Source organism: Poecile atricapillus, chromosome 11, assembly GCF_030490865.1.
Source record: "Poecile atricapillus isolate bPoeAtr1 chromosome 11, bPoeAtr1.hap1, whole genome shotgun sequence".
NCBI lineage: Eukaryota > Metazoa > Chordata > Aves > Passeriformes > Paridae > Poecile > Poecile atricapillus.
Genome location: NC_081259.1, coordinates 9927970 through 9955447, shown reverse-complemented (window position 1 = coordinate 9955447; position 27478 = coordinate 9927970). Strand labels below are relative to the sequence as shown.

The 27478-nt window shown below is 39.5% G+C and overlaps 1 protein-coding gene across 5 annotated transcripts in view; it reads left to right on the top strand.

The window, feature by feature from the left end:
- Nucleotides 1-27478, top strand: part of PDE8A (phosphodiesterase 8A) — a 142245-nt gene that overhangs the window by 102834 nt on the left and 11933 nt on the right. For 4 of the 5 annotated variants that reach the window (XR_009278424.1, XR_009278425.1, XM_058846742.1 and 1 more), the window contains exons 2-16: nt 7573-7629; nt 10011-10201; nt 11332-11388; nt 12094-12151; nt 13553-13641; nt 13871-13949; nt 15528-15665; nt 19978-20066; nt 20648-20699; nt 20800-20842; nt 21788-21865; nt 22822-22892; nt 23468-23632; nt 26050-26098; nt 26358-26493. Coding sequence is in view for 3 of the 5 variants with exons in the window: in XM_058846742.1 (XP_058702725.1) it covers nt 7573-7629; nt 10011-10201; nt 11332-11388; nt 12094-12151; nt 13553-13641; nt 13871-13949; nt 15528-15665; nt 19978-20066; nt 20648-20699; nt 20800-20842; nt 21788-21865; nt 22822-22892; nt 23468-23632; nt 26050-26098; nt 26358-26493 (1352 nt within the window). In the remaining 2 variants the exon portion in view is untranslated. Of the gene's footprint in view, nt 1-5791; nt 5868-7572; nt 7630-10010; nt 10202-11331; nt 11389-12093; nt 12152-13552; nt 13642-13870; nt 13950-15527; nt 15666-19977; nt 20067-20647; nt 20700-20799; nt 20843-21787; nt 21866-22821; nt 22893-23467; nt 23633-26049; nt 26099-26357; nt 26494-27478 lie in introns of those variants that run through there. The other variant, XM_058846743.1, reaches the window with a different exon arrangement.

Below are 27478 nucleotides of genomic sequence, written 5' to 3'. Positions count from 1 at the left end.
CTTTCCCAGCCAGTGGGAGAACCAGACTTGTGTCAGCTGCAGGGGAGAGGGGAGAGGAAACAAGTCTCTCAGCCTTCTGGGAGTTGCTAGGCACATTGTTTGTATGTGGCTGCCATTAGAGCATTTTGTGATAGAGTGTGGCTGGTCCTGACTGCAAAGGGGAAAACAGAGGAGTCTCAGAGTTTTGTGAGTACAAGGGAAGAGCTGCTGAAACTCAGCAAGTTGCAGTATCCACCCAGATGTGCTGTTCAGCTGCCCATGAGACACCATCTCACAGAGACAGTCACAACCCTTACTGGAACGTAAGCCCAGAGTACCAGGGATGCCTGAATTCACAGGGCATTTGCACTGAAGGGCAGGGTATTCTATCTGACCCTTCAATTTCATCAGAAGCGAATAAAACATCGAATTAGGTGCTAAGCAATTCAGTTTCTGCATGTTGCACATTCTGTTCATGTTTGAACAGCTGAAAATGCTCATACTACTTTTTCTTTTTTTTTTTTAATTGATAAAGGCACCCATTTCTGCAACCTATGTATAGAAAACCATCATTACAGGGTTTAAAGAATTCTTCTAAAGTACAGACCAGATCATTTAAACTGCTGGTTTTCTCTTAGTGCAGAATATAACTACAGATGCTCCACGGCATGCCCTCACCACACAGAAATACTTGACTATAGCTAAGTGAGCAGCTCTGGGATTCAGTATGAGGAGACCTCACAGCCTCCAGTCAAAGTTCTGTGCATATTTAGCCAGAATGGGGAAGTTCTTGCCAGCATTTTCAGTCAGAAAGTGGGACCTTAATGAAGACCCCAGTGAGCCATCTCAAATTTTAAGGTTATGAAGACTTAGGGCACTTTAAACTCTGTGCTGGTTGGTCAGAATAGGGTTTGGCAAAATGGCAACCATGAAGCACAGACCAGCATTAAAGTTATTCACATTTGTTGCTGTGGAGTGTGTGATTTACATTTTTTTTGTCTTCTAAAGAGACAAATAGATGAAATTTCAAGCCCAGTGTACTTGTGCATAAAATGCAGGTCTAAAAGGGGTCTTTGAATCAGGTAGATGCTGCAGCAAATAGAGCTTGCTGGATTTGAATGTTTTTTGATATGAGCACTGGTTTTCATTCAACTTTGTTCTCACTGGAATGAAAAGTCAGTGTGGATTAATGAGTAAATGGCTCTCTTTTTCTGACTTGGCTGATGTATTCCATCCCTTTTTGCTGTGTGATTCATTGTGAGTGAGGACTCTTGTGTAAGTATGTAGTAAGTGAGATTTGCGGAGTTGCTTTGCTTAGAAACCTACAGTACTGCTGTGATTACCAAGATGTGATATAACTTGTTTGAATTATCACCAAAACAATTTTTAATTTCAGAAATAAGTGGGTGTTTCCCAGGTATCAGCCTTATGGTCCCAGTATGACCAGTGCCTGCTGCTGTAAGCTGGCCAGCAAGAAGGGGCACTGGACAACCTGCCAGGGATGCCAGGGCTCAGCACAAGCGAGGCTGGGGTTGTCTTTTTCTCTCAGTGCCTCAGTTCCTCTGAATGTCAAAATGAAGCCAGCAACTCCCTTTTCAAGTTTGGAGATCGGTGCAATTGTTCCATAGGCATCCTAGGTGATAATGACATTTATTTTATCACTTTGATACCTTATCAGGAGCTAAAAGAATCCCCCGGCTTGTCAGCCTGTTCTGTGTAAAAGTTCAGACCTTTACCACTGGCAGGGACTGCTGGCTGGCTTTTTCTGCTCTCATTGTACAACGTGACCACAGTGGGCCACTCGTCTGGGCCAGAGGCCATCCAGGCTTTACCACAGTGCATGATAATACAAGTCACTTTGGGACAGCATCTTTAATTATTCCCAGCCAAACAGAATGATTCACTTCTGCATGTGCTACGCTTGCAGTTTGATAACTAAAGTTTCCTGTAAAGAACAAGGGGAGCACTTATAAACAGTAAAAAGTGGGAGTTCTTGATTATGTCTGAAGTGTGCAAGAAGGCATCAAGTGTGATTTCCCAACAGCATTGCTGCAGTTCTGTTCTAACTTGGCTTCACTTATTGCACTGAGGAAATGCAGTGGGCAACCAGGCCCAAAATAAACAAATAAGCATATATAATAGTGGTTGGCATGTGTGGCAAGTTGAACATGCAGCCAAAAATCAGCTGTGCCAGGGAGAACCCTGGTGGAGCTCGGGTATCCTTGTGTTCAGTGCTGTGTGCTGGCATCCCTGTAAAGCAGTTCCAGTCCCACCAGGGTGTCAGTTTCCTGGGAGGCTTCCTCAGGACCTGGGCTAACACAAAATTTTCACCCAGGCTAAATAAAGGAAGAGTGGCTGGATTTTGAGAGGAGTAAAGGTGTTGCCAGTTCATTGGGAGTAAGAAAATGAGTCCTGTGGCTGGTTACATGCCCAGAGAATCATCCTGATGTGAGAGCTCTGGTAACTAATTACACTCAATAAAGCTTTTCTTCTCACAAAAACTGCAAGCTGTCAAAAATGTGTGTTGCTAATGATGTGACTTGGAGGCCAGAATTGGGCTCTCAAGAGCTCATTTATGTAAAACAGGTTCAAAAATGGGTACTAAAACTCAAGAAACAGATTAAGAAAACAGAGGGTGTGTTTCCCATCACTTACTGTCTGCATGGTAGCATTGTAGCTAATTCTTCTAGGAATCAATTTAAAACAGGAAATAGATAAAAGGAAAACTATACCAGAGTGATCTGAAGGCCCTGTGACATAGATATAAATCTGTATTGTTTTGTTGAGAGAGATGCATCAGTGAGAACATGATTTAGATTAATCTAAATGCTAGATTTTATCAAAGCACTGAGTCAGGATGCTACATTATGAGTTCAGAGTCTGTGACATTTCTCTACATCTTTCATGATGCAGAAATAGGGAAAAAAATGTCAAGGGCTGGAATAACTTGTTTCATCCAGGCTAAAGAGCAGTTTTGGTAAATTTTAATCGCATTTCAGAACTTATGTCTTTGTATTTCAGCAAAGAATAAATGAACTCTGTACAGCATAGGGTCTTTGAAGGCCGAGTTTACCTTTGTCCTTGAATCTGTTGAGCAAAGGCAGAAACCTTGGACACTTTGTTCTCTCTTATTCTTTATTCAAGCTGTTGTGGCCTCCACACAAAAGAAAGAGCTGCACAGGGACAGACTCCCACTTCATTTACACTGAAGTAAATCCAGTATATTTTCCTTGTATTTAATGGAGTCGCTCTGGATTTCACTGGATTTGCTAACCAGGTCAGAATTCAGTCCATGGACTATAAGATTCATTTTATGCTCTGAGCAGTTGTGCCTCTTAGGAAGATCTGTTCTAACATAAAAGCATTTTAGGTTACTAATGCATAAAAGCTTTTTAGGTTATATGTTGAGTTGGTAACAAAAGAGTGCTGTGGACATCTGCAAGGAAGACATGAACAGTGATGTTCAGTGTGTAGCAGAACGTGCATGGAAAATAGGAAGCTGTGTCTTAAGTCATCTATGTAAGTGCATTTCCATGGAGAAAGAAATAGGTAAATGAACATGGATCGGATTAGTATTTGTATGTTTCAGAAAGTGATGAATGTTATGATAAGCAGAGAAAAATGTGAATTGTGAAAACTTGATCCTGAACACAGAGACTTTCATACCCAGAAGTATGAACTACAGCAAGTCACAAAGCCTCTCTCTGTTGAGAAGGAGGAACCATGCTTGGTATGACCTGGCTGGACAAGATCCTGTATCTTTTCATGCCAGTTTGCAAGAAATTGTTTATTTCCCAGCTTTCAGCATCCAGGAAGATCTTGCTAAGGTTTCTGAGAAAAAATCATGCAGAATTCAAATTTCTGCAGCAAATAGAACCTGAATCAATAAAAGTTTAAGGGATGGTACCAATCCATCAATTCATTTGAACTTTTGTTTTCCAGGGTGATAAATCTATGCCTAAAATGGTAGGTTAAGAGAAAGGATTTTTTTCCTTTGTAAAATGAATCTCCGCTTTTCTTAGAATTACAAAAATCAAGTTTTAAATGTTAACAGTCCTGTGGCTTCCAGCATATCTTGATAATGAAGACTGTTAATTCTTACTGTGATGAGTCAACTCATGCAGATTCATATCACGTACCTAGTATATGTAGAAAATGTAAGTATGTATTTTAAAATCAGATAAAATGTTGGTGATATCTTAAAACATTGATCTGAGGAAAATGATGAATTTTGCTGGCTGTATTCCATTAGGACCAGCAGCGAAGTCTTATGTTTAATCACTGTAGTTATTTGTCATATATTACAATGAGTCAGAGATTCTGACTGTCTGCCCACTGAACGCAGATGTTGCCCTGCAGCAGCAGCTTCCATCTGCAATCCATTCAGCAAAAGTTCATGGCACTTCTTTGTTCAAGTGAGCTGCAGGAAAAAGCAGCTGTGCTCACCTGGAAAAGGCGAGAAGAGCAGCAGGAGCAGAAGTGCTGCCAGCTGCCCTTCAAGGAGAGGAGCTGTCATGAGGGCTGCCATGGAAGGGTCAGAGTAGGAGTCCCTCCTGTCACCAGCACAGCTCCTGCTGTGGCAGAAAGGAAAGGCTGGAGCACTGTGGATGTCAGGGGAGGGTTCCTGCTCCCCTGGGCACCAGCAGCTCCCCACCAGCCCCTCTCATGGGTGGGCAGTGCTGCAGCCTTGGGCTCCACGGGGCTCTGCTTTAAAACATCCCACAAAAACTTCAGCAAAGAGGTGTCTTAAGAAGTATCAGCCTCCAGAAGGAATGCATTTGCACCTCCATAGCAGGAGTATTGCATGGAAGTTAATAGCCAAAGGAGTTTTTGGGAGCTGATTCTGCCCAAAATTTTAGGTGGGCTCTCCTCTCCAATGGGTAATGGTAAGAGATATTTTGGAGAAAGCCAGGACACACCACTTCTAGCAAATAGGAGACCTACGGTCTGTATAGATCTGTCCCTGTCACCAGCCAGGCAAAAGTCACCAAAGGGAGCACGTGAATCAAGTTGGCTTTATGTCCACCCTTTATTCCTTTCCACATTTATTCATCTGAATAAATGAATGAGCAAGTTCATCTGAAGTTTTTCTAGCTGTAGGAAGAAAGAAAAAACAATCCAGCAGTGATGAACAGACCATTGCTGTAGATTTTGTTCTGGTAAAATATGAAGAATGACTGACAGAAAGAAGTACTTTACCAGGTTACATCAGGTCAGCGCTGAGTTTGTTGTACTTTAATCAGATCAGTCACAGTTGTGTAGGTCTGTGTTTTTAAAGCTTATTTCTCTTGTTTTTATTTACCCAACATTCACCTTTTCAGGGCATTGGAAACATGGACTATTTCTAACAGCAATTTCAATGTTTACAATGCAGCATCTACAACACAGAGATGATTTCTGGCGAGTGCTGAGCTGTTCACAGCAGTCAGTGGATGACATTGACATTGACAGCTGTCAATCACTTATGGCTTATGCTATTGCCTTGGAATGAATCCCATGTTGTGCCAGGGCCAGGGCTAGTTCCACAGGACAGAAAATACAGTGTTCAAATAAGAAAGGCAAATTTGAGGTGAAATAAGTGCTACCAGCAGTAGTTCAGGGGTCAGAAAATGTAAAATGGCTGCAGCTGCTGTGTGTGCATTTGAAGAGCCGCAGTCACACACGCTGCACTTACGGGCTTTGCGTCAGCAGCTCTTTGGCAACAGACCCAGCTCTATCACAGTCAGTTCCAGGAACCCACAACTAGTCCTACCTCTGTCTTCTCAGACACTCTTCCCAAACTGTGCCTGCCTGGAAGGCTGTCACATGCCTAAGTTGTGTCTGCCAATCTGAAAATGTACTCGAGCTTTTCGACTAGGAAAGAAATTCCAAGGAAGAAGTAGAAGAAGGTGTGAGTGAATAAGGATGTGTTTGTGCAGCTACTATATGTGTGAGCTTTGACTGCATTTGGTTTTGTTATAAGCTTGCAGCATTAGAGGTGTTTTTAAAGCTCATTTTGTTCAGCTATAGTTGAGAGTTTCTGCTAATCCTTGCTGAAGCCTTGATTTTTGACACAATATTTAATCAGCATGTTACTTCTCAGTGCTACCTGCAGCACACAAAAAGTTTAAATGATTAATCAAGTTATTCAAACAGATTTCAACAGGATTAAGAATTAACTGAGTTCACCAAAATTTTCCAGCTGAGATGCAGACCAAAGCTTTGATTCTACTCAGGACTTCAAGTTAATGTGTAACAAGACAGGTTATCTCATCAGTCACTTCTTGTGACTTAGGCACAAATGGTGCATAGACAGGTATTTTCATTGCAATAATAGCCACAGATTTCTGTCTGAAAAATGTTTTTCAGGCTCAGTCCCTTAAACATGATGATTATTCATTCACAAACTTCTTTAAAGAGAGAAGCATCTGAAAAGCAGTAACTGGCAATACTGTGTTTATCTCATTTTAAAATTCCCCTTGGGCTGGGACTGATAGTCCAAGGGTACCCACTGGTGTGGTAGGTGGGGTTTTGCATCCCCCCAGATGCCAGTGAAGTTCAGCTCTGGATCTGAACCTTCCAGCTCAGGCCATTGCCTGGTGACACAGAACACTCACTATTTTATGCTGGCAGGTAGAGTGTACAAAAAGTCCAGGCTTTTGATTTGAAGTACAGTTCTGGACAGAGAAGTAACTGTAAAAAGGTATCTTTTAGGTATCTTTTACTCAATTGACATGCTCTCTCCATGTCCTTCAGGCGTTTCTGCCGATCTTACTGATTCAGTAGTTACTACTGTTAGTGCTGCAAAATCAGTAACAGTGGTGTAAAGACTTGGATTCTCTCCTGCAATGTGTGTTATCAGCAAAAGTCTTTGCTGTTTTGTAGTGCAGATTTTGAATAATTGGATGATGTACCACACGGGAGAGTAAAGCAGCTTGAGTTCTCCAACTAAAGAGACATTTTTGGTCTCAAAATCAGAAAAAAAGAAATTATTAGAGTCTAATCCACAGTCTACTAGAGTCTAAACTAAGCCTATCTGACCAGAATGACTGAGTAAATCTGAAACCCCTCCATGTAATTTTAACATCAGGTCTTAAAGGCCCACTTAAAGCAAGACAGGCAAACACTGGCTTCTGGCATGCTTTTGTAGGCATTATGTTGCCATTTTATCTTGACTCATGTTTGTTCCTCATTTAATGTTGCAGTGATGACTTCCAAATTGATAAATAAATAAAATCACAAATGACATGCTCTTAGGGCTGAGCAATGGAGCATTAAGGTCATAGAAAGAGTGGAGCATGCAATTCTAAAAGATTTTTCTGTGGGATGTGCTGATGATTCTTTAAAACTACTTACTGGAAAAATGATAGGTTGCAAAGCAATGAATCTCATCTTCAAGTGGGGTTTTAATTTTGAAAAAAGAACAATGTAAAAATGCCACCTTTGTTCTCAACAGCCCTTTTCTTTTAATGTTTCAGTTCAGAGATGTCTTACATGAAGACACAGCCTCATAATGATAGCTATATATCCCCCAGACAACAGTAGATAAGAGAGATAATTTTTCTTCTTCTTTAGGTATTATTCATTAATAAGTTCCCATCTTATTTCTTCTAGGCACCAGTAACAGATGTGCAGTTTGGCCCTATGAGACTTCATCAAGATCAACTTCAGGTAACACAGCAGTTCAAACTGAAGTCTTGATTTCTAAAATATCACAGATGTTAGCTTAAAATTTATGACTGGAATTTTTTGGATTATAGAGATCTTCACAGAGTATTTTGCTCAAGAGATAACGTGCACATAACAGATTTTTGTCATGGCATTCTATCTATGTGATATCCTAAAAACCCTGCCTGTTTTCTCCAACCATCTCTCAGCTCATAAAAATGGAGCTATTTTTTTCTGCTATCAGTTACCTTGTAATTAATTTAGTTTGTGCCACATTTTTTATTTTATGGTAGTCAAATTCTTAACCAAAATCTCATCAAACTGATACCAAGCCAACCAAAGTTGCAACATTATTACAAAAGATATGAAGTGATCTTGGCAAAATATATATTTTTTATTATTCATTACTGACTGACAATAATTAATCCTCTTTTATCCCTTCATTAATAAAGAGTTTATGTCGTTTGTCCCCTTACTTTGCCGGGGATGGACATGAGGTTTGGAAATATATGACTGCTTTGGATTTCCTTTGGAAATTCTCCCATATCCCAAGGCATATTGAACAACTAATCATCCAAGATGTTCCTCAGTCAGTAATTGCAAAACTCCTCAGTAGAGGCAATGTGGACCTAAAAAATGTCTTAAGAACTGCAGTTTAACATCTTCTTGAGCAGAGTCAGAACAGTAATATCATCAAAACTCAGATCTTAGGACATGCTCATCCAGCTGTTCCCCAAAATCAGAATAGTCCTTGAGTATTTCTGCCACCTGTATTGTTTTTAATGATTGTATCACTTTTGTCCAGTCATAGACCACTCTGAAATGCTACTGATTTATCCTGGTAATATAGCTGGCAGGTGTGAGGGAGGGAGAAGGTAGGGAACATCACATTTTTGCCAGATTCAATCATACTACTCAGATCTGCTGACTTTCTGTGCCATTGCTGAAACCCATTCTTCCCCTCTTAAGGAGTGTATAGATTAACTTCACTAAACATGGCCCAAACTATGACATGTTTTTGCAAACAGTTTTGCAGGCTGCTATTGAAAGGAACCTGAACTGACTGTGTGCAAAATCCTTCATTCTTACAAAAATATGCAGTACATGGAAGTGTTAAGATTTACTGGTAGACATTTCACCAGCCTGGTCCAAAGTGTAACAGCACTGGAGTTCCTAAAATCACACAGAAGATAAACAGCAGTGGGACGTGATGTGAGTTACACATGTTTCACTTTGCCTGATCAAAACATATCTGAGTTTGGTTTGATTAAACCATAGTGAAATATTGGTGTCTTGGGACAATAGACCAAATGCTGGCTTAATTACCCATCTTTCCCAAAAGGCTACATGTGCTGAGCCATCCCCAAAATCAACACAACATAGATCTACAGTCTGCCATGCTGCATTCTTTCAGGCAAGAGAAGTTTTCTTCTGCAAAGCATTATCCTGGTGCAAAGCACAATCACATCGGTCAGTCTTCCTTAACAGACTTTGTTCATCTTCTGTACTGTATTAAATCTGAGAACTGGAAATACATTTTAAAGGAACTGGGCCTTATCATACTTTAGTCTATAGGCATTGTGTTGATTTTAAAAAGGCTTAGAGAGATTAGTTACTAGCAATTACATGGCAAGTTAGGACAGAGCAAATAGTGGCTCACAGGTCTGACCTCCAGTTCTGGATTTCAGCTATGATAATCTCCTTCTGTGATATAAATCCCATGGCAGGCTTTGTGTAGGAGTCATACGGGGACATACTCCATATACAGTGGCACTGCTTATGATTTCAGTCTGGCATGAGCTCCTTTTGACCAGCCTGTTCAGAATTTCCAGAATCCCCACAGAGTGGGCAGCATCCAGTACTTTGGGGAATTAGGATGAGATAGAAAGGAAAGCAGACTTTTTGTCATGCCATTGAAGCAGCATTAAATACTGATTTACATGAGATGAGCCATGGGTTTTTTGGTTTTTTTCCCCCTCCTTTTCTGGAATATGATCCTGGCAAGAAAAATAAACCCCAAGAAAAAGGTTGCATGTGAGACAGGTTTCAGAGAAGTGCACTCACTGTTGGTTCATGTACACTGTCTGAAACACAAGCATCTTGTCTCAGCTGATTGCCTAAGCTCTCTTTGTAGATAATGATAAGAGAGTTCCAAAACTTGTTCTTCCCATGTGGATTACATGGCTTTGGCAGACTGTTTCACACACTTGAAACACCACTGTAGACAGACAGCTATAAAAAAACCAGTGGTCTATAGAAAGCAATTCTTTTAAAAACAATGGATTTAACCTCAACAATGGCTCTAACATGTTAAGAACAGGGAAAAGTCACAGTGTCTACTGTAAAATTTGTTTGTGATGATCCACTGCCTGTCTTCACCTCAGGTACTTTTAGTGTTTGCTGAGGAAGACGAGCAGAGTAACGGGTTCCGCTGGGCGTGTGACAAGGCTGGATTTCGATGTAATATTGCCAGGACACCTCAGTCTGCACTAGAATGTTTTCTAGATAAGCACCATGACATTATCATTATTGACCATAGACATTCCAGATACTTTGATGCAGAAGCATTATGCAGGTAAGCACCGTTTCAGTGTAATTAATACTTAACAATGTAGTTAACACATCATCAAAGTTCTTTTGCTTTTATGTGACATTTCTATAAACTCACTGCAGCATTTTTTGGTTTTAAACAGGTGTGCACAGCATCAAATACTGTTCCTTCAGTGCTTTACATCTGATAGCTGCAGCATTTTTGGTTGTGTCTTAGGGTCTCTGAAGCTCCATCTGGCTTGAAGCCACAGTGTACAAATTTGTTGCCATAGTGAACTGTTGGATTTTTTTTGGTTTTCTTTTGGTGTTTGATTGTTTGGAGTTTTTTTAAATACCTGGTTCCTTGTTTGCACACTAAATCAACTGCAAAGATAGCATGTGCCACCAAGCACCTTAATTAATTCATTCACTTCATTAATATTCTATTTTTTTTGCAATGTCACTTCCTGTTGAATAACTCCCAATGCAAACAGGCAGTGTTTGGTGTGCACGTTTCCATATCTACAACATTTAAGAACACGTTATGAAGAGCAAAATTGCAAACAGATTCCAAAAATAATTTTAGGAACTTCTGTAAAGTATGAAAAAAGGAAGGATTTGCCTTTGTGAGTCTCTTCACAGAGACTTGACAGGCAGCAGTGCCTTGCTCCAGTGACTTTGCAGTGCAATTGCCCTTGGGAATGTGTCTAGACTGAATAAAGGTTGGAGTGTGTGCCTGGGGGACTGTTGTGGGGCAAAGACTCTTCTTGCTGAACTGGGGGAAGTAGATAAGATCTTTGTCAGGCCAAGGTTAGGTAGTAGTGCTGCTCCCCTTGTTCCATTTTTACCAATGTGTCCCAGAATTCAGTAAAATGCACCTTAAATGACAGAGGCCAAGCCCTTCAAACAAGTCCATTATATGCTGTTTCAGAGAGGATATTTTTTGCTATTCCCCCACTGAGACTATTTGAGTTGCAGATTAATCTATGTTCATGGAGTCTCAGATATAATTTATTCTCCTTTCTTAGCAGCAGGCTTGGGATTTGACTTTTGTTTTGTTGTTAAATGATTTAAAAGAGATATTTTAAGAAAAGTGCTGTCTGTAGGTTCTCTAAAGTTATGTTTTCTGAAATGTGAACTTAAAGATAATGTAAATGGTTTGCTTTTTATTTAAAGGTCTATCAGAACAACGAAAGCCTCAGAAAATACAGTCATTATTTGTGTAGTACAAAGGTAAATTCTCATTTCTTTACTTTCACCCATGATCAAACTGTAAGTCTTACCATTATAAAAGTAAACATACATTAAAAAACCTGAATTAGAAGTTCCTACTGTGCTAATAATAATGTACCGTGAGTTAACAGATCTTTTACTATCCTTGACCATAGAATTGGGACAGGAAATGTTTTTTTGTTAGTATAGCCAAATTATTCAAATACTTGATTTGGGAATGTGTCCCAAATGTGACTTACTAGAAGGCAGTGTGTAGGCAACACTAGAAAATACATCTTTATTCAGGCACCTTGAATTGCCCATCTAAGATCTGGTACGTTCAGATAAGAAGTAATTTTTTCAAACTTTGGCTGTGCAGACTTTCAGGTGCATTTCTGACTAATGCCAGCATAAACAACAAGGATCCAGTACAGAATAAGTCCAGTGATCTAGCTCATTAATTGATTTCCTTGAAGCATTAGAGTTTTATTGATGTAAGCAGCTCACTACATGCATGAAGGAAAATAACATTTTGGCTTATCCATGCCAAAGATGAAAGCTTATAAAAAAACAAACAAAAAATAATCTTTTATTCCTATATCCTGTAAGGAACTAGCAGTATTAGCCTCAGTGTAACATTCAGGGTACAAGTAGATGAATGGATTGTGAAATTTGTTCTAAGTTAATTACACAAATAATCTCTGATTTTTCCTCCTTGTTTCAAAGGCACACTGATCGTGAAGAGTCATCAATATTGCCCCTGATCTCTGCTGGCTTCACAAGGGTATGTGCTATACCTGGCTGGCTTGCTCTTTCGTTTCAAGATTGTCATGCAAGGAGCTCTCCAGAAGTTTGGCTGTCTGTCACCATTTGTGTCAGTGATCCAGCCTGCAGATCTTCTTCATGCTGCTCATTCTCCTATGTCCCAATTCCAAATATTGACATGACACTCTCTGGGATATAAGAACTGGGTCTGAGACTTCTCTACTTCATACATTTATTTCAGATTAAATACATGCTCCTTTCCTTGAAAAGTTGACATTGACAGATTGATTAGTGGCTGTGGCAGAGGCAGAGAGCAGCTTGCAATGAACAACAGAATGTGCTGTTGGAAATTTCTTCTCTCAAATGCCAATTCCCATTGTAAACAGGCTTCACACACTGTCAAGTGCTATTAGCTATTGTTTGGAGGCACCTGAGAAGCAGTGCATTGAATCTGTTTCTTGGCAACTATTCCAGCTGAGCAGAAAAGGTTCTTATTAGTGCATCAGTTAAGTGGGTACCTTATTGCCTTCAGCTGACAATGGAACAAGAATGGGCCTGATTTACAGTGCGATTCCAAATATTTGGTTGCGTGCTCACCGGATTTTTGCTATCCCATCACATTCCATTTGCACCCATCTTCTTATTTCTAGTAAAGTCCCAATCCAGGAAATGCTACTGCCTGAAGATAATGGCATTTATATGAACAGAGTCTTTCCAGTGGGCACATAAGTAATTCAGCACAGGTTCTGAATTATTTATGGATCAGAGTCTTGGAGATGGGGCTAATGGCAAAGCACAGAAAATTTTGTTTAGCAGCTTTGAGTGTGGTGGTTTACCTGTGATAATCAATCCTCCTGCCCAAACTGTCCATGTCTGTGGGAGTTCAGTGTGAACAAAGATTTAACATTCAGGCTCATACATCATAAATATCAAATGTTTTTTTAAAAGTGAAAGATACTGAGATCATTGCTATAAAAGCCCCAATGTCAACAAGGGTATATTTCACAGGAAATTTTATTTTCATCTATATAGACAATTTGGCATATTAGCAGTTGGAAACTCATAATAATTTAAAATTTTAACTACTTGAGACCAAACAATTTTTTCACTGTTATTTTTAATAAGTACCATGAAAGCTGAAAGTAAATTTTTTAAAAATACATTGATCCTGCTGACAATCACAGAGAATAAACAGGTTGGTTGAACCTCATTGCCATGAGGATCTGTCAGCTTTTCAAATTGCAGTAACTTTTGTTTTGCTAGAAAAAATAATCTTCTCTCATTGCTCGTGTCTCAGCTTGTTCATTTTTGGCATATCTACTCCTTTCCTGGTTCTTTAGCAAGCAAAATAAATCAGAGCTTCAAATCCTTGCAAATGGGAATGTGTATTAATGAAATATTTCTAACCTTTTCTCTGCAGAGATATGTAGAAAATTCTAGTAGAATGGCCTGTTACAATGAGTTGATTCAGCTGGAATTTGGACAGGTGCAGGCACAATTCAAACTAAGGTAATTTTACCAAAAAGCATTATCAACAAAGAATTTCCAATTTAGCCAGATCCTTAATAAAGTATTTATTTTAATGTGCAGTACTTAATTATAGAATGTCAGTTACCTGAAGTAAATACATTAATTGTTAAACTACAACATTATTCAGTATGGAGTTGTAATACTTTATCATATATAAGAAGAATTAAGTGGATAACATTTTTTGGATGCCTTTTTCTTTTTCCTCCAGGGCATGTAATTCATTATTTACAGCATTAGAGAAAAGTCAAGAAGCCATTGAGATCACAAGTGAAGACCATGTAATACAGGTTTGTTCCAGTCATAAGAAAATTGCTCTGTATTTTAGTTCATCTATGATTACACTTACTCTTTCTTACAGTACAAAAATCTAATCCAACTTAATGGTTCTAAAAAATTGAAGTGAGTTTAACTGTAGAGTAGAATTTGCTTTATTTAAAGGCATAAATCAAATAAATTTTAAGGGAGATTGTTGTTTCTGAATGAATAAAGATTTATTCTCTTGTTTATTTTTTATATTGATCCTTTTTCTCTATTATTCATTCCTTCTCTATATCAAGAATGGATGTGGCCACTGGCTTTTGTGCATTCTTTTCCAAAAATACTGTGTGTTAATATGATGCTCTTTAAAATCGAATGGATGTTCTGTTCAAATAATTATACTTTATTTTTCTAAAATCTGATACTGTTTGATGTATCAGAATTTTTGGGTCAACTGTTTTTGAATGTAATCCTCTCTTAGAAATTTCTTTAAAGGAGGGAAAAGAAATTGTGCTTAGTTTTGCAGTTCTGAAAACTGTCATCTTTTTAATGGAGTTAGTTCCATCCCTAGCTGTGAAGCAGTGATGAATGATTTTATTATCAGTAAAGAGCTTGAGTCTAAGCCTCTGGGAATTATAACATGCATACAAATTCTACCTGCTTGAGCCAAATTTGACAATGGCAATTTCATTGAAGGATGTGCCTTCTTCACCCCTTTTACAAAATAACAAACACATCCTGAAGTTGTTTTAAACACACTTTTTTGAGACAAAATTTTGTGCCTCTGCTGACAGCCCTAGAGTATGAGAGAGTGTACACGGGCAGAAGTCCTGGAGCTCCAGCAGGCACAGCTTTTGCACAGGGAGAGAAAGGAAGGTGTTCCTTTGGGAAGGAGCTTTGAGAGGAGAACCATTAGAAGTACAGTGGCACCTTTTCCTTTCTCTCATATTAAAACATTTTGAGTTGTAAAGGCATTCAGATGCTGCTTTGGCAGGACTGTGACTGTAACTCAGCAAGTGAGAGGGCTGTGAAGGGGTGGGCTGTTGGTACCAGTCTTCAGCTTTATTGGGCAAGGGCCAAAAACTGCAGAGAAATGCAACGTTCATTTCAGGGAGAAGCCTGCTTTGTTAAATCCCAAATCTTCCACTCTGCTTGGCTGGGCTTTGCCTGGACAGGAGAATAGTGATGGTTAGCCCTTACACAGAGCAAGATGATGAATTTGCCAATAGATATGGATAATATTCCTATGGTATTTCACCATCCAGCCTGTGATTTTTGGGAACACTAAGGTAGGTTTGAGGTTTATTGGTTTGGGAACTGACAGAGCCCATTTTTCAGGAATTATTTTGTCTGTCTAAACTCTGGATATGTGATACTCAGATGTTCACATAATTTCCCTCTCTTTGCTGACATGTGCTCACTCTGCACATCTATTCCTGGTTTGCTTCAAAGAGTAGAATATGTGAGCATCTCTCTCAGAAATAGTACATGCAGACATTCATTTCAGGGTAGGAAAGAGATTTGGTTAAGCAAACAAAACAAGGAATTCTGTTGTGCTTTAAGTACACTATTGAATGGGTATTTGTTTTGTTTTTTTTATTTCACAGTACGTCAATCCTGCTTTTGAAACAATGATGGGCTATCAAATAGGTGAACTAATAGAAAAGGAACTAACAGAAGTGCCTATAAATGAAAAAAAAGCTGATTTCTTAGATACTATTAATTCCTGCATAAAGATAGGAAAGGTGAGTAATAGCATTGTATTATTTGCTATCTGTAAAAGTTACTTTAGTCCAGCAGTGATACACGTTGTGACTTGCAGCTTCACAGATGCATAGCATTTGCAACTTACTTAAAACAAGAACAGGAAGTGAAAAATTGTTCATTTTTTAAGGGTTTCTTTCTCTTTTCTTGCTTGGTAGAGGTACTTGTTTTACAAAAATAAGTGACTTGCTGCATTTCTTTATAACTTATGCTGTTCGTAGCAAATGGTGTGGGAGTAAAACATGAAAAATGAGATGGATGCACATGTTATCTGGTGCTATGTAAATGAGAAAAGTACCATATTGAAGAATTTCACCATGAAATGTGGAAGCTGATTTGCAAGTTCAGAATGTAAAAATACCAAGGAGACATTTGCAATATCACTTGAAAGTGATAGGCAGTGTCAGCTGCCAGCTGCCAATCTGTTTAATTCCCTAATGGCATGGGAGCTGTCTAACGGATTTCCATTAGAAATGTTCATTGCACCGGGATGAGCTGGTTTCTGATGTCACTGAACATGACACGGTGCCTCGCAGGGAGGATCATGGAGGTTGCACAGAGAGATTTGGGAATGTGTGAGTTTGGTGGTGCTCCACAGCCCAGGCTCAGGACTGTCCGTGGGAAGCAGCACAGCATTGGCACAGAGCAGGGAGATGCCAAAGTGAGTCATGGCACTCTGGGTCTAGACAGGGGTGCAAAAGCACAGATTCAAAGTTGTGGTGAGTCATGTTCTGTAGGTCAGGGTGCTGACACAGCACTCAGTGGCAAAAGCTGGGTGCAGATGCCATCTGCATTTCCAGGAGATTGTGTCACTCTTTTCCAGGTGTGTTGGCTTGTTGGAAGAGATCCCAGAGACCAACACTAGTTTGGATTATGGTGCTTCACACCTCTGTTGTCTGACTGAAATTATTTCAGTAAATGTGTGCAATACAAACCTGAAGTTAGGAGGGAGTATTTATTAAATTAAAATTCAAATACATTAGATATGTCAGGCATTAAATCTACACCATCAATTCTCAAGATATGAAGTGATAAAATTTTTAATATTTTATTGAGCTGATAAGAATTTCATTAATAATGGAAAGATATTTTACTCTATGAATGATATAAATCTAAATCTTATGAATCTCTTTCCTTGTACTAATTTTACTCCTGACTGTGTGGCTTCAACAGTGAGGGCTAATGAAATATTGCCTACTTAAATCTGTCTGTCTGGAACAGCTTAAGCTGTGTTAGGTGGATATATTCTGTTTGCAGGTGTTCTGTGTTTCTCTCTGGAACATTTTTTAGATAATCTATGCAACCTTACATTTATATATTAATATAAAAATGAATTGCCAATAAAATTATTACAGGAATTATTTGCAAGTAGAGGTTAACTGTGAGGAACAACCTTTGAGATACTTGAAGTTTTGAAATCATTTGTGCCAAGATATTACAGCATTTTCAGGGGTGCCTGAGTTACCTGGATCATTCTGACATGGTCTGTGTGTAGTTTTCAGGCTTGTGATTTCTTTATATCTTACATTTAAAAGACTGCTTCTCACAACAATAGGTCATATTTTGGCTACTGTAGGTTACAGCATATCAAAAAATAGGAAACTGCTGCTGTAATAATCTCCTGTCAACAGGTTTGACTTTTCTGTTTTGAACAAATGTGGTACTACACTAACATTGTAATAAAAATAATAGAAAGCAAGTTTTTCTGATCTTTCAAAAAATCTAAGCTGCATGAAATTTATCTTGTCTTTAAATGGAATTTAGGAAGATGGACTCTTGCAGCATTTCACCTCTTGTGCTGACAGGCATAGTGTTGTGAGCAAGTTCAGTATATTCAAACAAGTTCATAGGTGTTACACTCAAAAATTGGAAATTGCAAGGTACATAGGGATTCTTGGGCCAGGATGTTGTTTCTCTTAGCAAAAAACATATCTCTGGAAGTTAATTTTTTGCTACTACAGCTGGCTGTAATTTGCCAGAAGCCAATGTTATTAAAATGTTCATCCGTCCATACTTGAGGAGTTAAAAGAGTTGTGCTTTTCTTCATTCTTCTTTTTCATGATTCAAATTGCATCCATTAAGATGAAATGTGCAATTCTGACTAGAATTCTTGATGCCTCTGATCTCTGCTGTTTGCTCTTAGTTTTGCTTTTTCTGAAGTGAGATGAACAGCTAAGGATAAAGCTGACAAGACACGCAATTCCTCTCACTCTTTGGGAACTGTTTGCAAGGTCTTTCCAGAGGGGGTGGGAGAGCAATCACACTCTGATTAAGATCTGTGGAAGGCAGCACCTTCCTAGCTCAGCCCTCAGTTCTGTGAGATTGTGCTCCTGACGCCTTGTGTTTATTTTGGTTTGTTCTGTTTTCTGCAAGACATTTGCTGAACTTTGCTGTCTAGTGCAAGAAGCCCCAGCCTAAAAGGAAGGCTGAACTGGGGGGTTCCTTACTGTGCCTGTGAGAGTGCTCAGTGGATAGATGTGTGCCTTGGCCTTCTTCATGGGGTTTGAAACCTCAGCATTGCTTCACTCTGTAAGGAGTGACACTGTGGGGTTTGCTGTGTGTGGTGTTTGCTCTTGTTTGATCCCAGCACTCCCCACAGCAGGAACTGGTCATGGTGCTTGTGTGGCTCCAGTGCAGACATAACCATGGGCTTGACTGACAGCACGTCTTGGGAATAGCTCTTCTCTGTTGGACTGCTGACAGAGGCTCTGGGAGAGAGCATATGGTGTTCTTAAAATATGTTTAAGTGACATCCTTGGGAGAACTTCACCTACCAGCAGGAGTTTGGCTTGGGCCTCCTGTTTCTCAGAATTGCACTGACCTTTTCCCACACACGTTTCCTGCCACAGATTCACAGGTTTTAGAAATTCACAAGTTGAAAAATCAATCTGTTGACTAAGAAGAACACATTAGTGAATAACCTGCCCTGAAAAAGATTCGCTTTCAATGAGGGAATTATCCAATCTGTAGTTTATGACTTCACCCTTTTGTGCACATCCTGGGTTTATTACCTGGGTTAGAGATCAATTACTCATCTCTACCTCATCCTGGTTGTCAGGAAACTATTGATGTGCATACTTTTAATTATGAGAGCATTGACTTTTGTGGTGCTTGCTTTATCTTCATCTGTATTCCTCAAGCAGCTCACAGAAGACATTATGCTCACTACACAGTTTGTTATGCACAGTTTTCTTCTCTGACAGATCCTCAAAAAAGCCTTTCATATTTTTTTCTATACAGCCTGTCACCATGCAGTTCTCTGTGGGCTGGAGTCTTTATTTGCTGGCTCCATCAACACAAATGTAAAACAATTCTCTGTACCTGTGTTCTGGCTGGCTTGACTGTGGAATCTATCAGTCTCACATAAATAAATACATATTGTGTGCCTCATGAGGGTATTTTCACATAAATAAGATCTGATCTACATTTTGTTGAACTCAGCTGAAATACAGCAATTGGCCCAAGCAATTTGTGTTAAGTGAACATGCAAGACGGATTCAATTATTCATTAATCACTTCGTATTTAGTAAATGCCCGGCTCAAAATATGCATCTGTTAAAAAAACACCACCAACAGCTATTCTAGAGATGGAAACACAAAGGCAATCCTAAAGCCAGAGTGCTTCTAGAGGGGAGGCAGAATCCAGAAGCTATTCTACTGGGCTCTCTTCTGCTTTAAAAGAAACAGAATAAATCTCTGCTGCATTTGATAGCAAACTGACAGGATGGAAAGTAAACGTGCTGGGATACCAAAGCCCTTTAAGTCACAGATACATTTAATGTTAACCAGTGCTAAGACACCCCAGCTGTGCAGGAGAGATGGTGTATCCAGCAGGGAGGGTGATCAGGGCGGTGTCACAGCTTTGCAGGGACCTTCCTGTCCTGGGTCCCTGGGGGTCCCACACCTGCAGCCCCAGGGGGACTCTGCTCCAGGCAGAGGCTGCTCTGAGCTCCTGCTCTCACAGGGCTCTTTGCCAGCTCTCCCCAAAATGACCTGCAATACCATTGAGGTAGGATAGGGAAGAGAATGTAGCTAATTCCCACAGCTCCTGAAGTCCAGCTGTTGCCATCAGAGTAATCCCAGGCTGCTTCTCTGGGAGCTGTCCATGCATTGGCAGCAACACAGTGACCTACAGGTTACTTACAGGGGGGAAATTTGAGGGTTTGAGCACAGTTTAACCAGTCCTGCCTGGTTTTGTATTGTGAGATAGCTTTCAGTGAAAGAAAAGTATGAAGCTACAGCTTCTCTTTATGTTTTATCTGAACTTCCTTCCACATGAATTATTTTTTTCAGGAATGGCAAGGAATGTACTATGCGAAAAAGAAAAATGGAGATAGCATACAACAAAATGTGAAGATACTACCTGTCATTGGACAGGGAGGGTAAGTGTGAAAGCTGAAGTCATAATTTGTGTCTGAATGAAGGCTGAGTTTAGAGTTCAGTTGCCTTCAGCAAATATTGGATTATCCTGCTACTGAGTATAATGGAAGCTTATGCAAGGAAGGGTGCCTCTGACCTCTGTGCTTATTTCCTTGGGGCAAAATCAACTTTATATGCTGTGTGCAGGGAAAGTGAAATTCTCCTAATTTTCCCTGAAAAGGATCTAAAGATGCAGATGTGTTCACTTGTGACTGACTCTTCTAATTCTCCCTGAAGTGCAAGTGCATCCTCCTGTCCTGTGCTTCATGTTGGTGTCACCAGGACCTACATCCTGTTTCACTCTTCACCTGTACTGTGTCCTTCCACACTCAATTTTCTGTGCTCCTTCTTTCATGGCTGTTGCCAAGGGTTGTCATGGGATGAGGTCACTGTGTGCTTTGATCATGGGCAAGATTCAAGCATGTATAGATTTTTATGCAGCTTCCACTTGGTCCCCAAACTGAGCCTTTGGAGCAGCCAAGTATCAGCACTGAATTAGAGATGAGGTTTGGATGGGAATTAACACACTGTTTTTTGCCTGCAGAAAGATTAGACACTATGTGTCAATTAGTAGACTGTGCAATGACAACAATAAGGTAAGTGAAAACAGTGCTATGCTCACTTTAGTTTGAGCCCTAAGTATAACAAAATAATGGCAAAGTTCTGACTAACTGGATTTCTTCTACTGAATTGTAGGTGGAGAAGACATGTGAATGTATTCAGGCTGAATCTCAGACAGGTATGACACATCTCTTCTGTCCCAAGAAGTGGAGAACATACCTGGGGAGAGAATAAAGGCCATTGTTAGTACTTTGACTGAAAACAGTTTCACAAAACAGTTCTATTTACCTAGTGATAAGCTGGGAATCCAACTCAAAAGGCAGGAAAGTAAATACAAGCCCCCTCTCTACCTGCCTCACTGACTTTAGAGGTGACATAAAGCAACCCACCTTTGAAAACGCTGTCACAGCGCCCCAAGTTGTTATCATGGCATTGCTGGATTTAGTGCCACAGTTCAGTTGTAGGTGGTGGATTCCTGTGACAGAATTAGACATGAGAAGGATGCTGTCATGTCATGTGTTGCTGTGGCTGCTCCATAGCACATGGCACCTGTGTCTGCACTGCTTTGTGCTGCATTGTGAGGAATTTGCATGTGGGTGGAAATGAGGATGACCAACACTATCATTCACCCTCATCTCATATATCAGCACTTCAGTCAGGACATCCTTGGCATCCATGCTGCAGGTACTTGTTAACTTAGTCTTAACACAGGCTGAACGTGGGAGTCCATAGGGAACCAGGGATACGCTGCCCCATTTGCTGGCATGTGCTCTGCTTTGGCCCACCAGTTTCTGGTGGCAGTGGTTACTTGAGTGAACTCAGGTGTGCTGCACAAGTTGTGTTCACAACTGCAGTTGTGCCACAGTGGCAAGAGAGGAGCTTTTCTCTCCACATGGTTTCCTTCTGCACAGACATGTAGGCATGTTCTGCCTGAGAACCTGACTGGGTTCAGGACAGTGTAATAGGGCAAGAGCTTTAAAAGGCACTTTGATCAGCTCTCATCTGCTGAAGCATTGAGGTCAATGTCGCCCAGCTGCTGCCAGGCTTTTCTGAGCTTCAGTTCCTTTAACATACATCTTAGGCAAAACTCTGTTGTTGTTATGCAATATCATTTTCTTCACAGATACTCAGACCTGCAGACACAAAGACATGAGGAAAGGATCCCTGGATGTCAGATCCACAACATCACGTGGGAGTGATGGTATGTGAAACAACTCATCGTGTTGGGTCTGGCTGAGTTGGAGTTGTCATGCAAACCCAATACACAAATTATTACATTTCTTACCTCTTCCCTTGATAAGGATATGAAGATATTTATTTCTTAATTTTGTTTTCTTTCTCTGTGTTGTATTTTGCTCTGTTAGATCACCCCAAACTTGATAGATGAGTAACATACTCAAAACTGTTGCTGACACTTACATGTTTTTGTTAAATCATACCTCATCACAATCTAGGCAGCACACACTAGTGAAGCATGTCTGTGGCAGTGAGAATACTGTCATGTTCCAGTATAGCAAAAATAGCAGACTCTTCTTCTTAAGAACTGCTCAGCACAATGAGTAACAGAGATGTGTCTGCATTTTATAGGTAGCACAATATCCAGAAAAATCTCATCTTGACCTTTTCTCTGCAGAATCAGAATTGCTAACCGATATAAAACATTTGTTTTTAAATTTCCAATGAATAATAGGCCAGAACCTCTGCTGTTTTTATTTGGCACAGGTACCCACTTCAGAAGAGCTTCAGTGATTTACCTCAGGAAGCTGACTCATTATGACTTGTCATACTGCATCAGGCAGCAAGAGTAGATAGATCCTGCAATAATCTAAATTCAGTGGTTACCTACCTGTGCCTGCCAGTTTATACACACACATCTCTGTAGTATTTTAACTGAGTTTTTAACTGAATATTTTAATTAGTTAAAATAACAAAGCAAAGCCATGATTTTGCCAGGCTGTTACAGCCACCTATCTCTAATCAGGGACATGAGTGGTTCAGCCAGCATCTCTTTGCACTTGTGCATTCTGCAGTAGATTGCCTCTGGAAGGCACAGCAGGGTAAGCAGTGCAGAGAAGGCCTCAGGAGTTCCTGGCTGATCCTCCTGTCAGGCCTTGTCTCTGCAATCAGGGTACAAATTCTGCTCTGTTCTGCACACAGGCAGCTCCCAGCGGCGCCGCTCCTCCATGGCCAGGGTCCATTCCATGACTATCGAGGCTCCCATCACCAAGGTAATGTCACAGCTGGGCTGTGCTGCAGCGCTGGGGCGTGAGGCTCCAGGAGAGCACCAGCCTCTGGTGTATCTCCTTCCCCTGTTCCACCTACCCACTGCTGTAGCTTCAAAAATACAGATACTCTGAACAAAGATCTCCCAGACCTGCTCGGTAGAGTTTCACCCATGGGGTCAGCCATCACATGATCCTTTTTAAGGATCAGTGCATAATACTTATGCATTGTCAACTGCTTTCTGAAATCACTCAAGGATTTGTCAAAAATCAGCTCTTTAACAAATTGCAAGAGGCAAGTGGGAGAAAGTTAAATTAAATCCATTCACAGATATTTTGAGGCTGTACCTTGGAGGGGAAAGTCATTAATAAGATTGCTGTCTCTAAGGCCACAATCTTATTCCCAGAGTCAGCAGCAAACATCAGCATTTCAGTAACATCCCTTTCATTTTGATTTTCCCCCATGCAGATTAGAGTTTTAGATCTTGTTATTTTCCTGAGTTTTTCTATAGTAACTAATGAGTGTCTCTCGTTTTATTAAAATCACTTCTAAGTTCACAATATGTCTGATGCTGCCTTAGGTGATAAATATCATCAATGCTGCACAAGAGAGCAGTCCCATGCCAGTTGCAGAAGCTTTAGACCGGGCTTTGGAGATTTTAAGAACCACTGAATTGTACTCTCCACAACTGGGGACAAAAGATGAGGATCCACATACAAGTGACCTTGTTGGAGGGTTAATGACAGTAAGTACTTACTGCCACAAAAAGCTCTTGATTTATGTTCACTGCCTGATTTTCCCAGTTACTTGATCTTTATCCTCTTCCATGTGCTCTGCCTCTACAATACCAAATTTTCAGGAAAAACTGCACAGGCCTTTTGAGGACTTTTTCTCCCTACCTGAATAATGTAGCTCTGAAAATAGGAAGAAAATTGACCAGCCCCTTTAAAACATTAGTTTAGCTAAAAATGGAAAGTAAACATTTTTTTAAAAAATGTGATTTGTTTGAGTAAGGTATAGATGGGAGAGGAAGAAAGAAAGAGAACCTGATAGTTGTATTTATTAATGAGGATTATAATTACATGGTTTGGGGGGTGTTTTCCATCTGTCAAATGAATGTGTTTTCAAGAGAATGCAAAATACATACTTTTGTTGCTGGTTCTTGGATTATATTTGTACCTGTAGCATAATACCCAAAGCTGAACAAAGGGCACATAGTGAAGTAAGAACTGAACCCAAACCTTCAGAGCCTGGAGTCTGACCCTCCTGATGGTAACAAGATGAGTTTAGATGAATGTTACCTGTGCCCTAAGGATATGTCTTCTCATTAGTCTGTAGGTTGCATATGAAAAGCTACATCAAGAAAAAAATTACAGTGTGTTGGATGCAAAAAGGCTCACAAAACGTGAGCTTTTCAGGGATCTGGGCTATTATAATTTCATGTTGGAACTATCATGATGCCTTTGCAGTACCTATCAGACTCTTCAAATAGTTTATGTGTATTTTTACCTTTAAAAATACCACAGCAAATATCTGATCAGGAGAAACATGTGGGAGACTTCAAGAATTACAGGAGAAGGCCTGAATGATTCATATTGGGTTGTGTTTACTGAGTAGACAAAATTTATTGTTATATTAACTATAAAAATATAAGATGAATATTGATACATATAATCATTAGTCTTGAAGTGAATCTTTTCTCCTGGTAAGGAATACATATTCGTATTCATACATATTTTATCTCTTATGAATACATAAGAATCTATTGTTTTCTCCTTTTTGTGGATTGTTGATTCTTACATGCATTTATATTCTGATTGTATTTGATCCACACACATGAATATAACAATATTGAAAAATATAAAAATCCTTATAAAAATAAACCCAGGGCTTTTTTATGGAGCAATAAGAAAAGCCGAGAAAATTAATTTCAGAGCATATGGCATGGTACAAGTTTTAAAGTTATTAGAGAGACACATTTTTCCATCAAAGGGTCTGCTGAAAACAGAATTATATTGTTCTAAGTGTGTTCAGAAGTTATGTCTGAGAAGGAAACAAGTAATATGTTACTGGATTTGAACTCTCAAGTAGAAGGGCATTTGGAGTTCAAAGATAGATTTAACAGATACAATTACACCTGCTATTTCAACTCTTAAAACTAATCTTTGATTCTAAATGATAGGCAGCATCTGGTGACCTAAATATTTGTGTCATAGCAGTTCCATTGAATAGCCACTGTTGTACTCCCTTTCCTTTTAAATCACAAAACTCCAGATTAATTTACTTACAAATGTGAAAATGAAAATTAGATATAGCAGTTCTTTTAAGAGCAGATGTTCCATGTCCAGATATAGCATCCACATTTACTGCTGCTATACTTGGTGTGAATAACATTTTTAGTAAGGTGTATTCATAAATATTTTTTTTAAACACTGTGGTTTTTTTACATCATGGGCTAAACATGAGCTAACAGCTGTAACCTCAAAAGAGCAAGAGGGATTTGGCCCACAGCATTTAAAATTATAAAATGAAAAGTAAATACTAAATACATAATTCTGTTAGTTTTAATCCATCATCTCAGTGTTCACATCTAGGCATCATGCCAGAATTAAGCCTAGGAGGCACTGAACTGAAGAATAAACAAGCATACTTTCTGTGTGATAGAAAGGAAGCCTCAGAGTAATTTGTTCCTCTGCAGTCATGAGATTCTTATGCTGCTGAGGTGACTGGATCTGCCAGTACCAGGGCAGGAGAGCAGGGGAATGTCTCCATCCACTCCCTCCCACCGCCCACCTTTGCTTGTTGGTGGGAAGTGTGTGGACACACCGTGTCTGCTTTGAGGCACTGACCTACAACTGGTGTGCATGTTGGCCAAAGACAGATGTCAGGCTGCAATTCTAGACCTCCATCTGCACCTGAGAAACTTGAGTTTTTGCCTGAGTCCATGTTGTATCCCCTAGCCTGCAGTTCCTCATCTGTTACGAGCTATATGTAAACCAGGCTAATCTGAAAAGCACAAACAAATAAGGGAGAGGCAGCTTTGATGGCAGTGACAGGCTGCAGTCAGGCTTTTCTGAAGCTGTTGTACTACTACTTGGTGTTATCATCTCCTATTCCTATTGTGCAATATCCTCCATTTAACTTGCAACTTTTATTTAACAGGATGGTTTACGAAGATTATCAGGGAACGAATACATATTGTCAGCAAAACGTAAGTTTAAATTTGGCTACTAAGATACTAAAACATGTTCAGAAATTTAAGAAACAGGGAAATGTCATTAGATGTCCTTTTTATGAGCATTTTCTTTAGTTTTTTATTATCTATAAGCATTTTTCTGCAGCATTACTGAGCTGGGTGTTACTACAGAAGGGAAAGCATGGTCATTCAGTAAAATTGTATCTCACTATTAAATATACTACTTAATATACTGTTAATAAATACCTATAGTAATAACTGTATTCCTCAAAAGAAACTCATCAGGTTGCTGGCAGTCTGAGCTCTCCAATCTCCCTCAATGACATACCCCCACGGATAACGCAGGCCATGGAAAATGAGGAACAGTGGGATTTTGATATCTTTGAACTTGAGGCTGCCACCCATAAAAGGTCAGTAAATGCAAGAGCTCATAAACTGAAGTTGCTGAAAAGTGACTTAAATGTCATGCTGTAATCAGATCCTTAAGTTCTCTACCTGTGATTTTAAAACTGAATTAATTTTATTTTCAATGTCAGATGTTTTGAAATTTTCTCATTGTCATTTCTAGTTGTATATGCATCTTAAATGTCTTCTGTTTCATCATGCACTATTTCCTGCAAATTCCCAGTGGATATATGTGAAGATTATATCTCTTTGGTATGGTATAATGACAATACAGTATAAGTTTTAAAGCCTTCCTTTATTCAGCAATAGAAAAGTTATACAAATCAAATTATTTTCTTGTGGGGATTCAAATTCCTATTATGACAAGCTGCACATAGAGTCAACATGCTGGTCTTGATTTGATCAGTTGATACAGATCAGGTTTTATTTTCTTTCCATTTGATTGGGTAGGTTTTATTCCTGAACAGTTCCAATACAGCTTTTTAGTAGAATTCCCATTACCTTTCTCTGGGATTAGAGGAAGGTCTTTATTCTAAAATCTTGGCAGGTTACATTTTATGTATAAGCTTAACTGAAGAACATTTACTGATAAATAGCAGGGCATGCAAATTTCCATCACAGAATTTCTTTTTCAAAAGCAGATCAGCAGCTTTGATGGACTGTACTGCATCAGTAGAAAAGACTCACCCTAACACTGTAAATTGTTCTTTCTCTTAAAATCCTTGGTTTTTCTGATGGTTATCAAAAGTTCCCCTTTTGGATCTAGTTTCATATATCATGCTTTGTCTTCGGTCAAAGCTTTTGTGAGACTCTAATTTGGAGGCCAGATCCTGCAGTGAATTGACTATCTTCAACCCTTTGTCAAAATCCCAGATCTGTAAAAGCTTTGAAAATTATTCATATCAAAGTCTAAGAAAGATATCAGGCACTTAGTTAAAAAATTTGCACTTCATTTTTATACTGTGGTTTTATGAGCCAAAAAGGTGCAAA